Source organism: Lithobates pipiens, unplaced genomic scaffold, assembly GCF_037356315.1.
Source record: "Lithobates pipiens isolate NorthernLeopardFrog02 unplaced genomic scaffold, aLitPip1_a1.2 Scaffold_18, whole genome shotgun sequence".
Lineage (NCBI taxonomy): Eukaryota > Metazoa > Chordata > Amphibia > Anura > Ranidae > Lithobates > Lithobates pipiens.
The window spans coordinates 262578239-262590463 of record NW_027507758.1 but is presented as its reverse complement, the minus strand read 5'-3'; the positions used below and the strand labels follow the sequence as shown (position 1 = coordinate 262590463).

At 40.8% G+C, this 12225-nt stretch overlaps 1 protein-coding gene across 2 annotated transcripts in view; it reads right to left on the bottom strand.

The window, feature by feature from the left end:
- TMEM244 (transmembrane protein 244) overlaps positions 1-11837 on the bottom strand; it is a 60026-nt gene extending 48189 nt beyond the window's left edge. For both annotated transcript variants that reach the window (XM_077486886.1, XM_077486887.1), the window contains exons 1-2: positions 11716-11837; positions 8725-8810 (exon numbers count right to left, since the gene is read on the bottom strand). In XM_077486886.1, the coding sequence (XP_077343012.1) occupies positions 8725-8810; positions 11716-11748 (119 nt within the window). In that variant the 5' untranslated portion in view covers positions 11749-11837. The remainder of the gene's footprint in view (positions 1-8724; positions 8811-11715) is intronic.
- Positions 11838-12225: the final 388 nt, after the last annotated feature.

Below are 12225 nucleotides of genomic sequence, written 5' to 3'. Positions count from 1 at the left end.
ACAAGAAAATGCAGATTGCCTGACAGAGGTTAATTTGTGCATCTGTGAAAATATTATGACTTTTGGTGGGAAAGAGTCTGAATAATAGTTTTAAAGTAAATATTTATATTGGATTGGAGTTATTTTTAGAATTCATAGACTTTCAACTGTGAAGTGTTAATGATGCAATGTTGTTTATATTTGGGTACATTTATAAAGTCAAAAGGCTAAAGATCAAAAAAGGTATGGGTTGGAAATGGCGGAGTATTGGCTTCAGCATGCTAGAATTAGGGTAGAAGGAAGAACAAAGGAAAAAATGCCAAGCCCAATTGTCCCTAGTGGACAAAGAGGATGATCTCATCTGCTATACCCAGAGACCACCTCCCTATAATGGTCCTCCCCCTCAGGTGCAAGTAACTGCCCAGAGTAACACCTTCCCTGTGACATCCACCCCTGTCAAAGGAACCGCCTCTGAACAAAACCCCAACTCCACTTCCTCAATCTCTCCAGACAGTAGTTCAGTCCTGGAGATGAACAGATCGATCCTTGAAACATTAACTGACGCCATAACTCATGCACTGGGTGCCCCAGCAGGAGCCAAGAGACTAAGTAAACCTCCTATTAGGTATGGTGTGGAGGACGGTGAGGAATACCCCTTGATAGAGGTCCCAAACCCAAGGGGAGGACAGAATGATGCACTGGGTCAGCCATATCCCTTGACTATGACTGTTTTTCGACCATGGACTGACAGTGATATACAAAAGGCTACAGAACACATAAAACATCCAAAATTAGGTCCAGCTGAATTCATTGAAAACATAGAGGGATTACGGAACAGTTATAAATTGAATGGGGTGGAAGTAGAGAGAGCCCTGAGGAGAGTATTAGGATCAGATTGGGCTTCGGTGAAGGGGGATTGGGACCCCTGCGCCCCAGCAAATGCACATGGACGGGGGGATCCATTGCCTCCAGAAAGCCCAGACTTAGGAAACAGGTTGACTGCCCTACTGAACAGATGCCAGCTTAGATGGGTACAACGGACTGATTGGCAAAAAATAAATATGACAGTACAAGAAGATAAAGAAAGTGTCAGTGACTACCTAAATAAATTACGAGAGATTTTAGAGTGTTCTCCGGGCTCCCCGAAGCTGAGGATGTGAATAGTGCATATCAGCAACAGCTAAAGATTTTTTTTTAAATGGATTGAAACAGGATCATAAGGATTACATTGTTAAAAACATGGTTACTTACCGAACTGCATCGGTTTTAGATGTTTTACAATATGCTAAGCATTCTGAGAAGTATTTAAAAGCAAAAAAGAATGTGAAAGTAAAGGTTTTTGTGCAAGGTGATGAAGGAGAGGAGGATGCAGAAGAGTACACTGCTGAGGCAAAACCAGAGGGGTCTCATAGAGGAAGAGGCGCAGGTGGTTTTAGAGGAAGGATTACTCTACAGAATTAGACACTGCAACGAGAGTACTTCCACCCTGTGTACAAGCACTGGTAGCATCAGCGGTGTAGTGGTTAGCACTCTCGCCTAGCAGTGAAGGGGGTCACTGGTTCGAATCCCAATCATGGCGCTGCCTGCCTGGAGTTTGCATGTACTCCCTGTGCCTGTGTGGATTTCATCCGGGTGCTCTGGTTTCCTCCCGCACTCCGGGGACATGCAGGTGGGTTGATTAGCTTCTGTCCCGATTTGGCCTTGGTATATGAATGGGGACGTTGGATCCTTGGGGGTGGAGAACGATGTGGGTGTAGAGGGGTAGAGGCTAGACACTCACTCAGGCTGAACCGGATGGACTGGTGTCTTTATTCAACTTTACTAACTGAAAAGGTACCACATGCAGTGTTTGTTATCCTGTTACAGCAAAAGATATCACATTTGAGCCCAGCACGACACCTTTCCTGCATGACAATACTCTTGACAAAACCTCACTTAACAATACAGAGGTGTACTACATTAAAACCATCCACACTACTACCACTTCCTACTGACGGGTATAAACATGACTGCACTGTTGCCATCACTGAAAAGGTACTGCCACGAAGTGATCTGAAAGATGTACCATTATCTAACCCTGACATGATACTTTTTGTTGATGGTTCTAGTAAGAAAAATCCAGATGGCACAAATGCAACAGGATATGCAGTAGTGACACAGGATGAGATTTTGGAAGCGGGGCCACTACCAAAACATTATTCAGCACAAGTTGCAGAACTTGTAGAACTGACAAGAGCATGTATACTGTCAGAAGGAAAATCTGTAACCATATACACTGACAGTCAATATGCCTTTTCAACAGTGCATGTTTTTGCACAACAATGGAAAAACAGGGGGATGGTCACCTCCAGTGGTAAACCAATTTCACATACGGACTTCATTTTAGAACTCCTAGATGCAATACAGTTACCAAAAAAGCTTGCAATCTGTAAATGTCAAGCACACACAAAATATACGGACCCCATCTCAAAGGGAAATAAAAGGGCAGATGAAGCTGCACATAAAATAATGACGAGAAATCATAGTGATAGATCATACAGTCCTTACTGATATGCAGCAAAATGCCCCCCCCCCCCCCTGGGGAAAAACAATATTGGAAAACAAAGGGTTGCACAATAATTGATGACATTTACACATCACCTGAAGGGAAACCGGTATTACCAAAATCTTTATTTAGGTATGCAGCAGTATTGACACATGGAGTAACGCATGTGTCAAACAGGGGGGTGACTGAGATGTTAAATAAAGTATGTACAGCCTATGGATTCACAAATTACTAAAAAAACTTTTTGCTCTCAATGTCTTATATGTGCAAGACACAATGCTCAGGGAGGTATAAGACCACAGAAAGGGAAGTTCCCTACACCACAATATCCATTCCAACACATTTGCATGGATTTTATTGAATTAGACAAATGTGAAAGGAAGAAATATTGTTTGGTACCCAGGCACCCTGACCAAATGGGTGGAGATATTCCCGACAGGAAGTGCAGATGCACAGACTGTAGCCAAAGCATTACTAAGAGATATTATTCCTAGATTTGGAATCCCTGAAAGGATTTACAGTGATAATGGACCCCATTTTGTAATTAAAAAATATACAACATTTGATAGAAGTGATGAGAATTAAAGGGAAATACCATTGTGCCTATCATCCCCAATCAGCTGGATTGGTAGAAAGACATAATGGCATTCTAAAAAGCAAACTGAGAAAAGCTATGGAAGAAATAGGTAAAAATAATTGGATGTATTGCCTACTAGTAGCTGTGAGCAGTATGTATATCACACCCCCAAAAGAAGATGAAAAAGGTGCATGTGGGAGATTGGGTCTCAATAAAAGTAATAAGAAAAAAGCAGTGGTACTCCCCAAGGTGGGATGGTCCTTTCAAAGTCCTTTTAACTACCCCTACTGTGATAAGGATTGCAGAGAGGTCTACCTGGATTCACCAGTCCCATTGTAAAAACGTTTTACAGGCAGAGTAGGGCCAGTTGGCTACAAGAGGTCCAGAAAATCCGGCTACAAAGGGAGGTCTCACACAAGGTGGGACTTGTCTCAAACCGGTGAAGTCTCCCTCCCCTTCCAACTCCCCTATCCTATCCGCTGGAACTCTGTAGCTGGTTAGGATGAAAGGGACAGTAATTATCCTTGGGTTACTGGTGACTCTAGGAGAGGCATCCATAAGAGGGGGTAGGCGCTATGGAAGAGTAGAGGAACCTTTGAATTAGGAAAGAACAGGAAAAGCATTAAATCTAAAACTTTATAGAGGGAATAACTAGCACTATACTGGTAGACTTCTGTCAGATTGCAGATTGTGGGGATACAACTGGGGCTAGAGGACTTCTATGGGCAGATACATATATCTGCTGGGTCTGGAATAAGGCAGGATGTCAAGCATGGCATCAGGCCCTGTGGACTACAGTGCATCAAGATTGGGGGTATAATCAACCAGGGGCTAAAAAGAGTGGTATAAAGGAGAGACTCATAATCACAAAAGCGGCCAACTCCCCCTGCATACATAGTAAGAACTGTAACCAACTATTAATAACATTAAAGGAGCCGAGGAAGGAAGATCAGCGGTTGTATTCCATGGGAGCATGGGTGTCAGGAACTGATCCCTCAGGAACATTTTTCCTTGAGGTATTACCACCTAATAAAATTAAACAACAGGAAAAAGTAGACTCAGAAGGGAAAGAAGAAGGCCATACTAAAATAGAAGCTCTGAGTATAACTATAAGATTCACTAACCTAACAATAGAAGATGCCATAGCTTTGGAGACGGGCTACCAAGGAAAAAAAATGAATGGTTAGAATGGTTGAGGTACACGGTTAGAACTCTGAAAAAGGAAAACTGTTTAGTTTGTGCCGGAGCCAGACCACATTTAGCAACAGTTCCTTTTCCTCTAGATCACAATACAGATCCAGAAGGTTTAAAATGTATGTTGCAATTGTATAATAAGAGCTATAAACCTGAAACAAATTCTACTTGTCACACGTTGAGTTTGTTGTTTCCCCCAGTACAGAGACCTCAGATACCTCCAGCGGTTACCGCTTATCCGGGCAACTTTACTTGTTTTGCACTCCCAGGGAACCGTAGCGCGGTGGATCTTGGGTCACTACCTGATGACTACTGTGTGGAGAGGATTAACACAGGACAATGGTGACTGGGTTGAACATGACATTCAGAGAGCTGATGTCTGGTGGATGTGTGGGGATAAGAAACTGCGAGCTGGACTACCGGCCAATGCCCAAGGGGATTGCGCTATGGTCCAGCTGGCTATGCCCCTGAGAATCCTGTCAGAATACCCGTGGACTAAGAGTCACCGACAGTATCGTAGGGACACCTCTCCCTTGGGGTCATTTGACTCTCAGATCTACATAGATGAGATTGGGGTTCCTCGCGGGGTGCCGGACGAGTTTAAAGCCAGGAATCAGGTGACAGCTGGGTTTGAGTCTCTTCTCTGGTGGGTGACTATAAATAAAAATGTTGACTGGATTAATTATATATATTATAACCAACAACGATTTGTAAACTATACTAGGGATGCTGTGAAGGGCCTAGCAGAACAGTTGGCCCCCACATCTCTAATGGCCTGGCAGAACCGAATGGCTTTAGATATGGTCTTAGCTGAAAGAGGAGGGGTATGCAAAATGTTTGGTAGCATGTGTTGTACATTTATCCCCAACAATACAGCTCCTGGAGGGACAGTGACCAGAGCCTTGGAAGGACTGACTGCGCTATCGAATGAATTGGCAGAAAACTCAGGTATTAATGATCCATTCACAACTTGGCTTGAAGGATGGTTCGGTAAATGGACTGGATTTATCACATCATGTTTGATCTCAATCGCTGTGGCTTTGGCCGTTTTGGTCACTTGCGGATGCTGCTGCATTCCCTGTATTCGAGGACTTTCACAAAAACTCATTGAAACTGCAGTCTCAAGAACAATGTATCAAACCCTCTCTACCTCTGAGGATACCTATGTGGACATTGAAGCTCAACTTAATGACATACAGTCCGAAAGTGTATAACACAGGCACTTTCATCGAAATGTGTTGAGATAAAATAGTCACACAAAGAGGAGGGAATGTTAGAAAAGTTTTAAATGTTTATTGTGTGACTATTAGAAAAACAATAGTCCTGAGACTGATTTGTTAAAAAGCTTACTTCTGAGCACATTATTGTATTAACTCATTGTATTGTTTTGTCCTAATTAACTCCATAGTAAGTAGGATGATTAGATTTAACTAAATATGATAGCCTAAGAATGTACGGGAACATGGATAGCTAATAAAGGTATCAGTTCGTACCATGACAACGTTATTTATGTTCCCTCAGCCAATAGAAGCATAGAGATGTTATTCTTGTGGGGTATGTGAGGGCGGAACACTTTCTTTTGTTGGGACTTTTTTCCTGCAGCTTGTCCTGTAAGCATGTCTCCCTGTTGTGGGCCACATCAGAAATAAATTGTTTGCTTCTCAAGAACACCCAGAGTTTTTACTGATCACAAGGGAAATTCCTAACAGTCCTGCTTCAGAATCAGCAGAAATGGATCTTCCAGTTACAGGCCACCTCATCTCCTGGCCTCAACGAAAGCATCTCGTTTGCCCCTTTCCTTTTCTTCAGGTAAAACACATTAATAACAAGCATATTAACTTTATTAAGTTTCTGTTCCCCTCCTCCCTCCCCCTGTATCGGCCATTATATGCCCCAGATTTCCTGTATTTTTGGTCTCTAACATCTTGTATTTTTTGTCTCATGATTTCTAACTGTTTTTGTCCTCGCTTCATTTTTTTGCTTGCCTAAATACTTTTGTTCTCAAATTATGCTATTTGTATGACATGCCCCGTGTCCAGGTAACCTTACACTTGGACAAGATGGATCAATGACACTTATGCCTTTTCTAGAATATTTTCAATATAGTATCGACATCCTAATAACCTCATTTGAGGAGATTGGGAGATGTGGAGTACCGCTGGTACTCGAATCCAGCTCTGATAGATTGTTTTATTAACACCACTATTAGTTTATCAATTGTTATAGTTCCTAATGTTCAAGATACCAAGGTCGTTATTGTAACAATTGAGTTTGATACACAATACTATATAGGCGTTTTTCATGTGTTATTTGCTCTACACAATGATTTCCTTTTCATCTTTTTCCCCTGGTTTGGTCCTCTGGCTCCTGGACCGCGGGTCTGTCTGGGGATGGGGCTTCCACTTTGGTGTGTCTTCCTGGCAGGGTGGGGAGGCATAGGGCTCTGTGCTTCCTAATACACCCACTAGGTGGCAGTACCAGCTAGGGTGTAGTACTTCCTGCCAGCTGTGTTCCGGATCACCTCCGGGTGCCATGACTGTGCCTGCGTGCGTGGGTCTCTCGCGCATGCGCGGGTCAGTCTCACGTGCACGTGACGTCAGGATGCCACGCGATTGCGGCAGAGGTGATGGAAATGCCGGGAATACTTTCTTCCGGAACGCCAGGGGTGCCACAAGTGAAGTGCCGCCATTGCAGGCGGGGGGAGGTGGGGGCAGATCCCATGCACTCACAGTAGGCTATATGACCAATTAAGGGTAAGTCCCTCCATATATAATGCTGAATCTTTTGAGGGATACCAGTTGATCCCCAACGTTTTACCCGGGCGGACACCACCTTGAGAGTAGGCCATGGGTCTCCCCTATGCTATTTGACCATTCATTACTCTTTGTTCAAATTGCCATTCTGACATGTTTTTGATATCTCAGATTGGACTTCTGTTGTATTCCCTGATTACTGCAACATTTTGGATTTATAACACTGATTATCCCTTCTTTTTTCACTGTTGGAACACCCCTTATGAACACTTAAGGTAACAATTGCATTTACTGCCTGCTTTTATGTTTCTGGCACCTTCACACACATCTCTGCTTATTGTCACTTCAGCTAGTTTTAACACCTTTTCTATTTCTTTGTTGAGTTTTGGTTTTTGTACACTTCAGCATTGTTTGTTTTTCCTGTTTTACTCTTGTCACACATTAGGCACTTACTTTTTGACCATTTCTTCCCATCTTTAATTTTTTTCTCCTATATCTTCACAGTCACATACACCTTCTGGATGTGTCACTGCTCCACGTTAGCACACATTCAGTATTTCTTTTACATACTGTCCTAATATTTGTCACCCATTTTTCTTTCTTTTCCTTTTTTCCATTTCCCTTCTTCCCTTTTCACTTTTTCCTTCCCCTTCCTTCCCTGTGCTACCCCGTTTCAGTTTTCCCATCCCCACCTTCCCTTATCCCATGCTCCTCACATCATTCCTCCCCCCCTACTTTTTTTTCCCAATCTTTCCATACTTTGCAGGACATAAAAAACAATAGGTGTAGCTATTCATCAAGTACTGCAAATTATACATAATACATTAGCACTTATGCTGACTCAAGGAATGCTGCCACTGATATTTGATGCCTCAACTGTAGGTTTTTGTTTTTTTCAGCCTCCACACCCCGTCCGGGTTTTGGGAACCCACCATTGTGACTCCTCGTAAGCCACGCCAAGGTGGTTTTTTGCTCCTCTTGCTGGTATGCCTGCTGACCGGGGACTTTTGGTGGGACCCGATAAGGGGGTTTCACCTAGACGATTTAGGCTCAGTTGACTGCATACAACATGGTGCAAGTGGTAACTATACTGAGATGCACACTGTTGTTCTATTTGACTTTGTGGTTTTTAATTATGAATTTTAACACATGCCATCATTCCCACGGCGTAAAAATCCTCTAAAGAAAGAAGACCCGGTGGGGTCGAAACGCTTCAGTTTACCAACATTTTAGCGCTTTACTATTGTGTACTATTATGTATTGTAAATAGCTCCACTGACGCTGTTATTGTCATGTTCATATCTCCTGTACCACAGCTCTAATTTTAACAGCCATTGTCAAAACAATTTTTGATATTTTGATTCAATAAAATGTAAGCCAAACTTTCATTCTATGTAGTATTCCACTTATTTGCTGCCTGGAAAACCCCTTTTGGGGGACTTTCCCTTTTTGACAATTTTTCGGAGTGTGCAGCTTTTTTCTTTTCTCCCATCAGTGTCCTTTTTTGCATGGGGTCTTAGAATCTAAGTAGTAGATCTGGTAGTAAAAGTAAATTATGCATCACAACACATGAATATCTGTTCTTTACTGTCACAAATATTGTACCATATAACAAGTTATATGGCGTTTCATTTTCCACTCTACACCAACTGTTTTAATTTTCATATAGTGCTTACCTAAGTGCCAGGAAACATATGGCGTTGGTGAAATAATACACTGTATAGAATACAGCAGTGCACAGAAAAAGGTTCTGAAGGACAACCTGCCAGAAAAAAAAAATATTAAAACATTTAGAACTTGCATTTGAAATATTCACACTATAGGTTTCTGCTAGGGTTCTCAACAATGTCCCCACTGTGACTTTAATTACTCTTTTTTAAAATCCAAAGCCTCTTGCACGGTGGACGTTTAGACCATATGCATCCGATTCCAGCCTTTTAGTGCGCCTAGAAGGCACAAGTGCAGCGTTCAGCCCCGCAGCCTCCCACCTGTCATAGTCTATGACAGGCTGAAATATGCTGCGTCTAGATGAGGCTAAACCACGCATCAGGTGGTACTAGCATTTAGAACCCTATGCAGTCAGGAGAGCAGAATACCCGCATCCAGGCATTTGCACCTGAATGCAATGCATACAGTATGAAAACCCTTCAGTACAGTGTACAGCCACAGTGTATTTCACCTATAGACTGTGCCAGGCTGCAGACAGTAGACATGTGCGGTTAATTTTGAATTGAAATTTGGACAAATTTTTGTTTTTTGGAAATCGGATGTATCCAAATTTCCGAATTACAATGTACCAAATTTAAATGAATCCGAAATAACGAAAAAAAAAAAAAACGGACAAAATTCAAATAGTTCTCGAATAGTTTTCTAACTATAGAAAATAGTTTTCGAATTCGAATAGTTTTCAAATTATTTTAGTTTTCAAATTTAAAACGAGAATAAAATAGAATAGAAAATAAAGAAATAGAAAAGAAAAAAATAGAATGGAAAAGAATATAACAGAAAAAATAAAAAAAAATAAAAGAATAGGCCATAATAGAACAAAATAGAATAGAAAATAAGAGAACATAATAGTCTAGAATATAATAGAAACAAATAGAATGCCATATTTTCTAATAGAACAAGCTGAATTTAGAAGCCGATTGGCTACCATGCAGAGCTGCATCAGATTTTGCACTCTCCAGGTTTTAGTAAATCAACCCCCCTGATTTTCTTTTTTTTAACTAGAGTTTATCGTCACTTTAATAAAGTGATGACACCTGTTGGTGAGGTAGATAAGCAATAGGTGCATATATTACACATTGTTTAAAAGTGGATGGAAAATACATGGAAATTGTTTGATTTTTTGGAAAGCTGAGATAACCTTAACATTACTCTGAAAAACTTGAGCAATAGTAGTGGGTGGTGATAAACAAAGCTCTCTGGCAGAAAATAGACTTGCACTCAATCTAGAAGATCTCTGGCAATAGTATGATCACTGCACATTAGTGATCTTCTCTACCATGTGACCTTGCTCCCTCTAAAGTGGGGTACACACTATGAAAAAACCGAGCAAACGATTGCCCGGTTTTCCTTGATGTTTCACAGCAAGTTGAAACCAAGGATAGAAATCATGTACGAAAATACTTGTACGACAAAGGCTTTTTTATTTTTTTATTTGTTGTTCCTGATCATGCACAGTCTTTTGTATTCGATATTTCTCATATGAAAATCGTACTAAAATGGTACACATTAAACAAAAAGCATCCATTCAGTTCACTTAAGAGAAAAAATTGGCGTTCGTCCCTTTGGAAATTTTTGCTTGCCTAGTCGAAATCAGATGTCAAAAGTTGCGTACACACTATACGAAAATCGAACGATTGTTCCCCGTATGAAATGCTTCTTCCGATCTTCTCATAGGGTGTACAGTGCTTAAGGGAATTGGTAGTTGCTTTTTCAGGAATTTTAACCATTCCTTATTTGCTTACCATTGATAAAAAGCTCAATCTTCATCTGGCACCCGACCTCTTTAATCATTTCATAGTTTTGATAACATGTTACATTCATAAAACATGTGTACTACCATCACTGCATAATGCCGTGTACTTACGGCTGGACTTTGGCAGCAAAGGTCAGACGGAACGAATCCATCAGACAATTTGACTGTGTGTGGGCTTCATTGGACCTTTGCTGTCGAAAAATCAGACGGACTTTAGATTTAGAACATATTTCAAATCTTTCCAATGAACTCGAGTCCGGTCGAAATATCCATTTGTCTGTATGCTAGTCCGATGGACAAAAACCGATGCTAGGGCAGCTATTGGCTACTGCCTATGAACTTCCTTATTCTAGTGCGGTCGTACGTCATCACGGTCAAATCCATTGGACTTTGGTGTGATTGTGTGTGGTCAAGCCCGTTCGTTCGGAAAGTCCATCGGAACTTCGCTGAAAAGTCAGTCGGGAAGACCGTCAGACCTAGTCTGCCTGAAAATCCGGTCGTGTGTACACGGCATTACAGACAATCAATCTGGTAATGGCAGATTTACTTGAAGAATGGGGTTTCCCACTGTCTACAATGAAGTGTAAGATATGGAAGCTAATTTGAGAGGGATTTAGGATCCTCACTTATAGCTGGTGATCTACAGTGTAAAGTTCTATCATAACTGTATTCATCACATTTGAATCTTAAAACATTTGTTCCTGTGTTTAGAAAAGGTTGCTGGAAGTTTCATCTCAATATCTAGATTTGCGATTTCAAAGTCAGAATCTTGTCTGCTACATCATAAAAAGACCCGTACGTAAGATGCCAGCTTATTATTTTTTGGACGACATAAGCCAGAAAGCATTTCTGTTACAGTTTTGGGATAAAACTAATAGACTTATAAAAGTAACCAATGCAAAGCAGGTACACATTTACTGTAAGCAGAGAAGCATATGTTGAATTCTGATTGCAACAAGTGTTTTTATGATTATTTTATAATCAAAAATGTTTATATGAATTAGCTGAAACTAATGACAATGATCTAAAAAATTTGAAATACATGCTGACAATATAAAATTGTAATATTAATTGATATTGATAAACTGTTAGTATTACAATCACACTAGTTTAGTAGCATATGTTTAGCTAAAAAACATATATTTCTTACATTTGTCTATATATATCAAACATAGTGTTGTTTTACCTTAGCATCAGATACTTGGATCTTGAGTGCCATCAGAACATATTAGAACATGTAGAAAAGTGGTGTATGGATACATAAACTAGGCAATGCATTCTCTCTGTGCTGCTACAACGAAGGTTGTGTATCTTGCCAGCTAAGCAGGATTGAATCAGCAAAGACTTAGACCATCTGCTACTAATCTGTAAAGGAAAGATCCATGCTATTGGTAGTTCAATGATGCACTAGAAATCATTTTATGAAGTTATCACAATAAAATATCTTTTTTTTAGTAGAATACATTTAGCATAGAAACTCAAATATGAACAAAAAATTATGCAGTATCATGAAATCAGTAAAATACAGCATTACACTTTTTGAGTTAAAAAGGGAAATGCCATTTCTTTCTTCTATTACTTGTAGTTAGTGGCGTCGGGAGGGGGCGGATGGGGGCGGACGGGGGCTGGAGCCCCAAGTGTGCCCCCAAAAAGCCCGGGTCTTGATAGTCCTAAATTCATTATTAGCCCCAAGCCA